We start from the raw sequence: 13720 nt of genomic DNA on the forward strand, positions 1-13720 counted from the left end.
TCACATGGAAAGAGGCTACAAAGATAATAAGGGCTTCTGACATGAGGTACTAGTACTAGTACAGTAAGGTTGTTAGTGGGACACTTTTCTGTCCTTTGATTTGAAAGCCTAGTAAGCATTTGACACTAATAAGCAGTACGGGCACTGCATGGCAACCCTATACTAGTCATTGGAAGGTGGCAACGGGGCAGTTTTGGGCTCTACAAAGTCCTATAGATTCTTTGGGAGAGGGCCATAATCCTTAGGTTTCAGAATAACGGGTTTCTGAATAATAGGTCCTAAACCTGTACTTTCTGGATTAATCAGGTTTTGTTCTTTAGTTGCTCTTTAACTACTAAAGGAATACAGTATAGGGGGTTATGTAATAAAAGGCACTAAGTTTGCCCAGGTGCAGTAACCCATAGCAACAAATCAGCGGGTAGAATTTACTGGTTACCTGTTTAAAAGTTATTGGTTGCTATGGGTTACTGCTACTGGGCAAATTTAGTGTCTTTTATTACATATGGGGGTTAGACTCCTGGTATCATGCATAAATATGGCATGCATTTGTCCTAGAGTGGTAATACTTATTTCACATGTTCTTTCAAAATACTTTGTTATATACTTGTTATCTACAATTTACAAGTATTATTGCATAGTTACTTAAATCCACTAGGGCTAATTGTGCGCTGAATGCTATTGGCAATCATATGGAATCTAAAATGCCCCATGCTCCTACAACAGTCAACCTGGTATATATTGATTTATAAATCACTGTAAAGAATAAGAGAAACTATTGCAACTGTATACTGTACTTAAAAAATACTTACTACAGTTTTCCTCATCAGACCCATCTCCACAGTCATCCGTAAGATCACACACTAATAAAGTACTGATGCAAGCCTTGGTTTCTTTACACCAGAAACGTTCTGGTCCAAAGCAGCGCTCCACAGCGGGGGGAAGGGAGCAATTCTCAAACATAATGTCATCGATTGCAGATACTCCATCATAAAATCCAACATTGATTTTATTAAAAGATAACTGGAAAGGTTCTGACAGGCGATCCAGTTGAATAAAGCCTTTTAACCATTCATCTCCTTGGTCGTAATATATTCTCCAAAGTACTGTGGGCTTTTTTTCTCTGTTTGGTATTAAAAGCATTTCCGCTGCGCCAACTGACAAGCCGTAGTTATAGTACCTGGAATAATGAAGACAGGATAGTCTGGTCTTTTGTACGATTCCTAGTCTATGAGCCCTTCTACTTCTGTCTTCCCTATGTGGTATCTACAAGCTACTGTCTCTTTGGTGAATAATCACCATCACTTTGCCTTGTATTTAAATAAACAGCATAAATGGTACAGGTATACGACCCGTTATCCAGAATGTTTGGGACCAAGGGTTTTCCGGATAAGGGGTCTTTCTGTAATTTGGATCTTTATACCTTAAAGGAACATTAACACCAAAAAATGAAAGTGTATAAAAATAATTAATATACTATATACTATTGCTCTGCACTGGTAAAAGTTGTGTGTTTTCTTCATAAACACTACTGCAGTTTATATAAATACCCTGCTGTGTAGCCATGGGGGCAGCCATTTAAATTGAAAAAAGGAGAAAAGGCACAGGTTACTAAGCAGATAACAGATAAGTAACAGATTCCCATTGTATTCTACACAGTTTATCTGGTATCTTCTTATGTAACCTGTGCCTTTTCTCCTTTTTTCAATTTAAATGGCTGCCCCCATGGCTACACAGCAGCTATTTCTATTAACTATAGTAGTGTTTCTGAAGCAAACATGCAACTTTTACCAGTGCAGGGCAACAGTACATTATATTTTAATTATTTTAAAACATTTTTATTTTTTAGTGTTACTGTTCCTTTAAGGCTGCTAAAAAATCAATAGAACATTAATTATTCCCAATAGGATTGTTTTGCATCCAATAAGGATTAATTATATCTTAGTTGGGATCAAGTACAAGGTACTGTTTTTATTATTACAGAGAAAAGGGAATCATTTAACCATTAAATAAACCCAATAGGGCTGTTCTGCCCCCAATAAGGGGTAATTATATCTTAGTTGGGATCAAGTACAGGTACTGTTTTATTATTACAGAGAAAAGGGAATCATTTAACCATTAAATAAACCCAATAGGGCTGTTCTGCCCCCAATAAGGGGTAATTATATCTTAGTTAGGATCAAGTACAGGTACTGTTTTATTATTACAGAGAAAAAGGAAATCAATTTTAAAAATCTGAATTATTTGATTAAATTGGAGTCTATGGGAAACAGGCTTTCCGTAATTCAGAGCTTTATGGATAACGGGTTTCCAGATAACAGATTCCATACCTTTACAACATTAAAATGTAATATAATATAAAAAAAAGCAAACAGCTATGTAAAAAGCAGTGGTTTTGATTTACAAAACAAGCTTGTTGCAAAGATATAACCAGCCTTGAATGGAAAATGCATTCCAAAAGATCAACAGGGACAATACCAAGTAGAGAAATCAAGGGCAACAACAGGGGGAACTCACAGCCTTAATGGAGAAATAAGCAAAAGGTCTGCTAAAAAACAACTAATGATTAGGAAATGGAAAAGCAGGATGGGAAATGTAGTGCCGTGCATGGCACAGAATAAATACTGTATAGATTCAATTAATCCAAATTACAGAAAGAAAATGAAAAATAAGAAAGAGAAGACACTACAGTTAGAGAAGGGTCTGTCAGTATAAGGTTAAACTGTCACCTATAACACCCTCTGTTGCTCCCCAATCGTGCCCCAGGTAACAGACAGCTCTGATCCATAAGCTCTAAACACAGTAGACAAGATGGTGTTCACCATGTTTAAGTGCAGTTCAGGCAAAACATTCAAAGGATTGCTTACCTTTAACTTAACTTTTAGTTGCCAAGAATGTCTGGTTATTGGCAACTTTTCAAAAGCTTTAAGTTTATATTTTTTAATTAATTTAATTATTTATTCCATCTGTCAAATAGGGGTGCCCCCGGCAGCTAAAAAAACAAATTTTTTTTGTCATTGTTACACTTCATTACTTGTCTTTCTATTAACGTGCTCTATTGTTCATACTTTAGTGTCTTATACAAACAACTGCCTGGTTACTAGGGTAAATTGGACCACAGCAACCAGATAGCTGCCAAATTTACTGCTGCTGACCAAAAGGCTAAATAATTCAAAAACCACAAAAAACTGCAAACCAATTACAAATTGTCTCAGAATATCACTGTCTGCATCATACCAAACCCCTTTAATTTCACAATTTATATGTTCTATTATACACAGTTCATAATCGTAGGCAAAGAATAATGAGGATTTAGGGCTGCACAGGTCTCCCCCAGTGAAATACCCTTTATTAGAAGCCTCCCCAAACAAAAATCTCACCCTTCATTGGTTCATCATTATTATGATTGTTAATATCTTTAAGGTAAGTATTCATTGACATTGAAGTCACTTCACGGCCATTTGGCTAAGATCAAGTGTAGTATCTGTTCTTATCAGTTTCAGATCAGATAATTGCTACTTGTGACAAAAGCGGGGGGCATGATGAAAGCGGAGAAGCTGTGTTCCCATTAGGGAAGAGCTGCCGACCTTTTTGTCGGGGGCTTCGCACACACTTATTATGCCTAATCATGCTCTACAATTTTTTTTTTTGAAAAACTGCACCAGCCGCCAGCTGGAGCCTGAAGAAGGCAATTAATGGCATTGCACCCGTACACTTCCGCACCCTTTTTGTGTTGGATTTGTGCACCCGGGATAGGTGTCATAGTCCTCTGGGCTTGACCCTAGGCCCAGACTTGGTGGTCCCTGCCCTAGCTTCGGCGAAGGTGGGTCTGCCCGCACATGCTGTCCTCGGGCACATGGGCAAAAAAAAAAAAAAATCATTGACATTGAAGTATCATTTGTCTTGAAGCTATAGTTTTGGGCTGTTTTGTCTCTTAAATGAACAGTGGAAGTTTTGGGGTCCTGGGATAGAATAGAATGCCTCTCTGCTAGAACTTTAAAAGAAAAAGCAATATTCCCTCAATAAACATTATCATGTCCAAATGCAAAATGAATAAACAAACTTATGTTTGTACAGTTTTCATTTGGTATCTATAATTTGAAAAACATTTTTCTATGAATACTAATCCCCTTTCAGATCCAAATGGGTGAATCCGGTACATGCCTACACAGCAGTAATCCAGTCCCCACCCTCCTGTTACTTGCCTGAATGCTGTACTTTTGGCAATGAAGAGAAATAAAGACGTGATATCACAGACATGAGGGAAATGGTGGAAAAAAAATTGCTTTAGCAACCTTCAAAATGTATTGACATAAGCAAAGAAGGAAGCAATTTCAACCAAGGGGTTACAGGGCAAGAAGCCACAGCGTTTCTAGGGAGAGAATATTTTAGAAAATGGTGCACTTGCCTTCGAACGCCTAAACAATTGAACAATTTATTTTCTCGACAGCTGTTATGATTACAAGTGACCCATTGTTGGAACGGGGGTTAAACAAATATAATCTGGCGATGAACAGACTTCTATTGCTATATTTATGTAAAAAGAGGCCCTAACGTGGCCCTTCAGAAAAAGCAAACAGAGTTACTGTATGAATTTTTTTCACTTCAAAACCTGGAACACTAGTTACAGCCAAGGCTGTTTCGTACCTACACATTTTTTTTGCAGAAAAAAAGCCACCTCATCAAATAATAGTATAATTTGTGCAACATTGTTCAAAATATTAGAATGCGGAAATAAACTGGATTCATTTAGACTGTGATTAATCCTCTGTTTTATACAGCTGACATTAGAAGCCCAATGGTGCCAATGGCAAATCAAATTGTAATTCTCATGGAAGCCCCTAAGCACCAGTAATTATGAAGTAGAATAGCTTACATTGCTGAGAGAATGGAGACAATTACATTCCGACTAATCAGATATATATATATAAATGGAGTTTTCTGCAGATTTCTTAGACATTATTTTCCATTGTGTTTGGTTTCTTTTAAAACTCACCTGCTGTGCTTAATTGCAATAATCTATATATTTCGGGTTCCAATAGATTTGAGTGCAAAAAAATTATTTATTGCATTAATTATTCTAACTACCATATATCCCTTCATTAAACACAGTTTCATTAATATTAAGAAGGAGCAAACTTATTTGGTGTGGGCACCACACTTTTCATTTCCATGGTCTGTGAGTATTTTAAATAAATCCTGCATAAGCAAGTATAGGGGACGACACTTAGCTCCACAGCAACAAATTTAATTCTGGAGAACCATAAAAGTCAGGAAGTCATCTCTTCATTGTGAGGTACACTACACAATAAAGCTGATTTGTTATGATTCTGTAAAGTTTGGATGGCTTTATGGTGCTTCTACTACTACTTCTACTACTACTATTTCAGGGACTAATATACAGGATTGCTGGGGAAAGCATCACATCACTTATTACTTAAGGGGTGATATATGAGCACTTGAGTTTGATTTTTTTTCTCAATTTTTTTCTTCAAGTTCTGTTTCGAAAACTCGAATATCTGGTATTTGTGCAAAGTGCAAAAAACCCAAAAACTCAAATGAAAAATTTTGCCTTCTAAAAACTTGCAAGTTTCTGTAAAAGTCAATATGTGTTGTCCTAGGCAAAGTCAAGTCATATGTTTAATTCGAGTTTACGAGTTTTATTCAAGTTTATTATAAGTTTGAAACTCGAATATTCAAGTATTTTTTTATTCGCACAAGTTTACCACTTTAACAAATAAGTGAGCATACGATATGCAAGTTTAATTGATTTCGAAAAACAAACTCAAACTCAAATTCACAAATTTGAATATTGATAAATAAGCCCCTTACTGTTCCCCAGAGCAACTACCTTTTCTGTTTTTTAAATAGGAAACCTATAGGAGAACCTGGAAAGGATAAGGTCCTTGGAAGAAAAGTCAAGAAAGAAAAGCTGAACATGAGTAATTTTTAGATGTTTTATTGACCAGTGGTCTAGTTTCCTAAGAGCAGGAGTAGCATGAGGCTTATGGTAGCGGATGTATTAATACTTATGGGTTCCTCACAATCAAGCAGCACCAGGTGACCAATAACTAAGAATAAAGAGTAAGATAAGAGTTTAATTTATTTGGATGCTCCGCTCACAGGTCTGAAAGACGGGAGCAAGTGAGATGAAGTCAGGACAGGATTATGTAAGGATAAGGATTAGCCATGTGTTAAGTGCACTAGGGCTACAAACCTATCCAAGTTATCAAGTCAAATAGATAAATCTCACGTGGGGATTGACAGTAATAGGAAGTAATGGGTCCACCTAACAGGAAATCTTTCATCTCATAGTATTTTTTCAGGATTCGTAGTAACTGAAGAAACTATACAGTTCAGATGAGTTGCTAGAAACTATTCCGTCCTGATGACGGTCCCGTATGGATCGAAACGCGTAGACATTTGTGTCTAAATAAATTTTTTAGATTTTATATATGTCCCTGGAGTGCTTTCTACGAGACTATATATATATATATATATATATATATATATATATATATAAATGTATTTGAGTGAAAACATAGTCTATCCCTGCTGCACATACAGAAGCAATTGTAATGGCACTAGTTGTGTTTTGTTTCGTTATAATGCATGTATTTAATAGCTGTTTAATACCCAGGAATGAAGGCAGTGCCACCCTGCAGACATGAAGAGGAAATCTTCTACTTCCATATCCACAGTCTTCAGACATTCTGTAGCATCTAATAAGATCTGACATCCCTTTTCTGTTTTACACACTGACACTGCTTTGTTCTTGCCTCCTGATTTATTTCATTATCCAGATTTGCTTTTCCTTTTTGTTAGAAAATTGAACTAAACTTTCATGTATTCATAATATTCACTCTTCATTACTGTAACCACCTTGGAAAAGTCAGTTCTCTCATCTGTCTGTCACCAGAACAATTAATCATTAGGGCTGTCATGCTCTTCTAAACTCTTTTACACACCCCTGTGCATCTAGTGCTCCACTTCATAAATCATACACGTGCCTCACACATATTCTAATATTACATTTTAAACAGTAGTTTTGACCTTCGAAACCCTTTGGGATGATTTCCCTTTCGTCATTCAGAACATATAGTTTCTTGTGACCCTAGAAAGGTTGTTCTCTCTACGGCTTTCCTTTCTGTAGCAATAACATTGTAGGTTCGGCCCCGTCTCCCAAATCCTAGCTTTTTCCAAAGGAAAACAAATCATTATGATCTTTGCTACTTTCTGCAATGGTCTAAAAATCCATGGGGGCCAGTGCAGAATCTGATCTAGACCTCTCCCCCAATCTTGCCCAAGTCTCCATGCCCCAGTGCTATCACCTCTATTCTTCCATGTCCCAGAAGTGGGTTTGTGCTTTGCAGGGCAGGTTAATGTTCTATTGTAGTAAGGAGATCTAAAACTTTATTTCCATGGTACAAGGTAACAGTCAGCCTCATTCTGGTTCTAAGTATTGAAGAAGCAAAAATACAATATAACAGAATACAATATAACAATATAACAAAATACAATAAATGCTTACATTTAACTGTTTGGCCCCAGCACCTTGCAGAATGTTTAAGGTCAATGTACTTAAAACAATAAGGGCTATGACTTAAGTTTGCCCACATCTAGTAAACCTTAGCAACCACTTAGATGTTTGTTTTCAAACTGATTGGTTGCTATGGGTTACTAGACTTAGGGGCTGATTTACTAAGACACGATTTCGAATCAGAATTGGAAAAATTCCGATTGGAAACGAACATTTTGCAACTTTTTCGTATTTTTTGCGATTTTTTCGGCATCTTTACGATTTTTGCGTAAAAACGCGAGTTTTTCGTAGCCATTACGAAAGTTGTGCAAAGTTGCGATTTTTTCGTAGCGTTAACACTTGCGCGCAAAGTCGCGCCTTTTTCGTAGCGTTAAAACTTAAAAGGCGCAACGTTTCGCGCAAGTTTTAACGCTACGAAAAAATCGCGACTTTGTGCAACTTTCGTAATGGCTACAAAAAACTTGAGTTTTTACGCAAAAATCGTAAAGACGCCGAAAAAATCGCAAAAAATACGAAAAAAACCGCAAAATTACAGATCATTACGAAAAAAACGCAATCGGACGCATTCGGCCCGTTCGTGGGTTAGTAAATGTGCCCCAAAGTGTCTGCATCCTGCTTTTATCAATGAAAAATGAAATGCGTAGAACAATGCAAATAATTCACAGTAGATAAACTTTTTGCCGGAAACACCCCAAAAAGCCATGGTCTGTATTCCAAGGTTGGACATAAAAGAATATTTCATAAAGATTTGGAATCTGAATAAATGAAAGAGACTTGAGAAACACATTTCTGCAATAGCTATTTAATAATACTAAGGGGAAGGTTGATTAAAGTGTGATTTCATGTTTTTGAAGCAAATCAACAAAATGCATTTGCAAAAATAGCAAATTCAAATATTTTCAAAACAAATGTGTTAACATGAATATATAAATGCAAGTTTGTTAGCTATTTTTGTTTTCCCAAACAAGTTTTATTTGAACTTATATTCGAAAATGAGCCTCTAGAAAACAGATCCCATTTCTACAACCAAAGTCTACTGTTCCAATTAAGCTTTGCTGAGCTCTAACGATGGCTCTGTTAATACATATAATGAGTTGAAGATGTCCTTACCAGAAGGTCATTGTGCAGCCGGATCCCGCCTGGCTAAATATAGGGCTTCTTAACTCTGCAATCTGTGAAAATGTACTTTTCTTTTTCAAAATAAACATAAAGTGACCTAATTAAGGAAAAAAAAAACATTTGTTAGACCAGAAGATGTGACTTAAGAAGAATTCAAATATATTGCATTCATATTGCATTATGCTGTTGATGATCTGCATTCCATTCATTTGGCTTCATATTAGCAAAATGTCAAATTGATATTCTTACCTTATCATTGGATGATATTCTGTAGGGTTTATTAACAAACACAAGCAAGTGCAAAGGGCAAACTGACTAAGCATTGACCACATTTGTAGAGAATACAGTTCATCCTTACATACTCCTCTATACTTGGGCCAGGTGGTGATTCCAGGGTTTCCTTATGGGGCACAAATGATTTTACTGCAAATGAACTGGATGCTAATATTACTGATAAACACATGTATAAAGTGGGTACTTGGTGCATGACTTGTATAATTCCCAATGCCACCATAATAAACATAGCAAACACAACAAAGTAGGAAATAAAATCAAAGAACAGCTATACATTCCCCCCCCCCCCCCCCCTTCCTAATCATTGCTGTCTGGTTCCTTCTTGCACTGGTTCAAACATAGCTGTCACATATATTCCCCTTTTTTTTGGTCACTTCTTAAAACCAAGAGCACCATGTACAGTTTAACTTTATTTTCCTACAGTAATACATTTTCAAGTTAAACAACCTAGGGTATAATTTTCCTGGATTTATTTATTAATGGAGCACTATGCACCTTCTTAATTAATAAGAGTCATTCATATGAGTTCTAGAAATCAAAGTATCAGAGTATTTCTGTGAGACCTGCAATTAATAAACCAAATACAGCTCCCTGTGCTGTTTTTGCAAGATTCTAGATTTTAGCCTTGAGAGCCATGATGAGAATACCATCATGATTAACGTTAACTGCCACTTTCATAAATATATAATACAGAGTATTCAACCGCAGTTACCTTCAGATTTATTGGTGGTATGGTCTCGAGGTGGGGCTTGCTGCTCATACTGAGGTGGAACGTTGATTCTTGATTGTCGCATCCACTCAAAGGAATCGCTATTATGCTTCTCATACCAGCCACAGTTATCAGTTTCAAAGTCACATTTGGCAGCTGGAAGTGGCACATATTTCCTTTTAATGAAGAATGTCAGTCTGGAATAGCTTTCAGAGTGCATAGGCCAGATACTTAACTGGTAATGAATAGAATTAATATTTTGCACTTGCGCATCACTGCTATTTGACTTGAACGTCTGCAGCAGTATAACTGTGACTTCCACTACATTAAGGTGCATTTTCTACCAACACCAAAGGTTATGACAACCTAAGAGAACTCGCCAAGGGTGCATGGTAGCACTAGGGCAGTAGCCACACTGAGGAGTGCACCTAGTAACACTTTAATGAAAATAGAGAAAGCGCTTAATGACTCAGCGCCTCAGAGCCCATTTCTCAAGTAAATAACCTAGTAAGTGAAAATGGTGCCAGCCAACTTAAGTGACATCACAAGTAAGGTCATTATACTAACAAGTGAACTCTAACACCTTTATTATAAACCATTTTATGAACCTTTGTATAAAAAAATGCATAAGTGAGTTAGAATACCCTAAACTAATCCTGAGTGAGTCAAGTACATTGTAAACACAAACAATTAGATACCTTTGGCCATTTAAATAATATTTTTAAATATGGTTTTATTCATAAAATAGCAGATAGCCATTTTACCCTGGTGTGTGTACTGACTGGCACTGAAAGCTCAAGAGACCCAGGCTCCAACAATGTTACTTATCTTGCTCATAGAGCCACAGGGGCCACAGTTCATTGCAGTGTTGGGCAAAGAGGGTAACTCTGTGTGTGCAGATACATTACTAGGTTTGCTCCATCTACAGTTTGCTTTAATCATATTGTAGAACCACACAATGCATGAGATTTGTTGCATGTACTGAGAAGAAATTAACTGTCACAATTGCCTTCTCTGTGTATCAAACTTATTTTTATTTGGAAATGGACACTGCCTTTGTCTTTCTTACTACTGATGTGGGTTTTTTTGTGGGTTTAAATTTGCTTTATCTTAGTTTGGGGCAAGAGTTTAATCAGATTTGCCAGGTTTGAATGTTCTCCTGTAGGGCAAAAACAAACACTGAATTTATCCAACCATCATGTCATTTGTTATCATAATATTCCCACAGTGACCAAATAATGAAGGGAATGATGCTTTAATGTGTTGCATTTTTGTAACTGTAATTTTGTATTTGTTCTATTCTGCACATAGTTCCAAATAGGAAAAGTGCTTAAACATCCGCTATGTACTAAAATTTTCCTTCAGATCTATGCTGGCATACTGCATACACAATATACAAAGAGAAAGTGGTAAAGGCAATAGGAAAGCTAAGGGAGGTGATAAGGGAGCTTGTGGCCAGTCTGACTGAGGGACAATATCAAAGAGCAGCAGGAGTAAAAAGGTTTAATTTATCAATATAAAGACAAACATATAAGCAATAAGCATCCATAGCTAAATATACTGTAAAAGTTAAAAGGACATTTACCTGGAGTAAAGTTGCTTGCTGTGACACATTCTGGAGATAAACAGATGTCATCGATGGCAACAGTGGCATTTGGAGATAAAAGTGAGGCTGCCAGTATAATCTGCAGAGACACAGTAATGTTTCCATGAAAGTGACAGGGAGTTCAGGTTTGATATAACTCAACAAACTGTGCATGAGAACTAAATTAGATGAATGTATCATAAATGAAGCTTTCACATGTTTAAATGTGGTGCATGCCAATTAATTAAGCTAAGCTAATTAAGTTTAAGGAAAAACGTATCACTGTATCAGTGATGTACTGAAAACATGATCCAACTCCTTAATGTCCACTACCTTCCACAAGTATTAGCTTAATTGTAATTAGCGCTGGGCAAGACAGGCAATGGCATTATTCTATATTAATCCTTTATACAAGCTTTTAGAAATAGTATGAAGTCTTCCCAGCTCTCAAAAACATTAATTTCGTTTTTGCTCGTTTTGCTGTAAAATTCACAACACTGCTGAAAAACTCATGAACCTCTGAAAAATTTGCAAAATGCGGCTACTGCGCAGCTTTTTTGACACATGCATTTTTATATGCCACCGTGACTTTTTTGACACAACTGCAAATTATTTGGCACAACTGTGACTTTTTTCCTCACTCATCGAATTTTTGTTGCAGCAAATTTTTTCGCCCGTATCACGAAAACATTTGGCAATGGTGAAATGTGGAATTTCGCAGCAAACCCATGCCTGGCAAAAAATTTCGCTCATCACTAGTCACATCCACAGTAATATCAGAACCCCTTGGTTGTCCCCATCTAACATTTTGTAAAACAACAGGAGACTATGGGAGACAATAAGGATGGCTCTGACCAGTCAGAATTAGACAATGGCAGGTTAGACAAAATTAAACCCAAAAGCTGAGCCAGAAACACCTTCATTGAAGCAGAAGACTTTTACGTGACTGATGTAATATTACAGTAAGACAAATATACGGGAGGGGGGAACAAGGTAGATTCGCTCTTCATTTTTGTCACCTAATTGATGACAATAGATGCCATTATCAAATAGGAACTTCACTTTTCTTAGCTTTTACAATATAAGCTTTTATGGTTAGTGATGAGTAAAATTTTTCAACAGGCATGAACTCACCACGCAACAAAAAAGTTGTGCACGTCAAACAAAAATTGACGCACGTCATTTTCCAAGTAATACGGGACAATACGGGACAGATTCGCTCATCAATATTTATGGCTTAATCACTGGGATACAGAGTCAAGCAGAGTCAGGGCAGCTGGGTTTCAAGTGGCATTGAGTACCCTCCTTCTTTTCCTTATACTTTGGCAATTCAAAAAATCCAGTCTGCTTGGTGTAAAACACCCAAGTCTGGCTATGACTCCTCCAGTTGGAGTGATTTCACCCCCTTCCCAACCCCCCCCAGCAGCTGACTAGGAGAACAATGGGATATTCGTTTTTGGCCGGCATCTGTTGAACCAGTTTGATGTTCCACTGAGCCTGGGATCAACAGGGCCCCAGTAAAGTCATCTTACCCCAGAGGGACCATTACCTTCGAAAAAGCTGGGGAGTTGGACCCCATGAACGAGGATTAGCTTGTGCAGGATAGATTTAATAGCACTTTCTAGGAAAGTGAGACAGACAACTTTTTGGCTCCAACCAGGTGAGATAGCTGGGAGTATAGGCTCTGCTGCCTTAGTGAAGGGACTGCAGTAGTGACAGGGAATTCAGGCATAGTCTTCTCCCTGATTCAAGTCAGCGGTGGGGATCTGGACCACTTACGGTAGAAACCCTAAGGACTTTGTTACTACACAGGCTACTCTCCACCGTGGTGCCTCTGTACATTGCTTGCTCTGCATTGAACCTGTATCCATTGCTCTTAATTTGCATTGTGAGTATAACTGCATAACCCTGTAGATCATTTGTCTTGGACAATAAAACCAGTTCAGTTTGAGTTTGCTGCAAGAAATATCTGGTGTCCTTTTATTACTTATTTTGCAAACAATCTAACTGAGTTGTAGTTACGCTACCTCCCCCTTGATCTTTCCACATAGCAAAAGCCCATCCTGTGTGTTAGAGCCAAGTGTACCCTATGCTCTATAGCCTATCTAGCTGGTCTTTGTCTGATTACAGCCAAAAAGGGGTTACATAGCCAAGCACAGAACTTTCAGGGCTCCAACTGTAGAAGAACTTAATATTACAGTGCTTTTGCTGTATGGGAGATCCTAAGCCAAAATCTATGAGTTACCCTTCACACTGTATCTTATGAATTACAGTATAAAAGCCATTTAAGAATTGGAACATAACGGTAATTTGTTAATTTCATAATTATTGGCACATATCATCAAAACTCATTATGTCTAGTTTACCTATGAAATACCATTGGCTTGACACAAAATTTGTTCTGTCTGCTTTACAGAGTATTTTTCAGATATTTGTTTGGCACGCAGTATGATTGCTATTAAAATAACTTGCTTAA

At 37.2% G+C, this 13720-nt stretch overlaps 1 protein-coding gene and 1 pseudogene across 1 annotated transcript in view; one reads left to right on the forward strand and one right to left on the reverse strand.

Annotated features, from left to right (window-relative positions):
* malrd1 (MAM and LDL receptor class A domain containing 1) overlaps positions 1-13720 on the reverse strand; it is a 229223-nt gene that overhangs the window by 150815 nt on the left and 64688 nt on the right. The window contains 4 exon segments of the mRNA NM_001310114.1: positions 810-1177; positions 8648-8753; positions 9663-9815; positions 11245-11344. Of these exon segments, the coding sequence (NP_001297043.1) occupies positions 810-1177; positions 8648-8753; positions 9663-9815; positions 11245-11344 (727 nt within the window).
* Positions 3443-3589, forward strand: LOC116411807 (annotated as a pseudogene).

Source organism: Xenopus tropicalis, chromosome 6, assembly GCF_000004195.4.
Source record: "Xenopus tropicalis strain Nigerian chromosome 6, UCB_Xtro_10.0, whole genome shotgun sequence".
Taxonomy (NCBI): Eukaryota; Metazoa; Chordata; class Amphibia; order Anura; family Pipidae; genus Xenopus; species Xenopus tropicalis.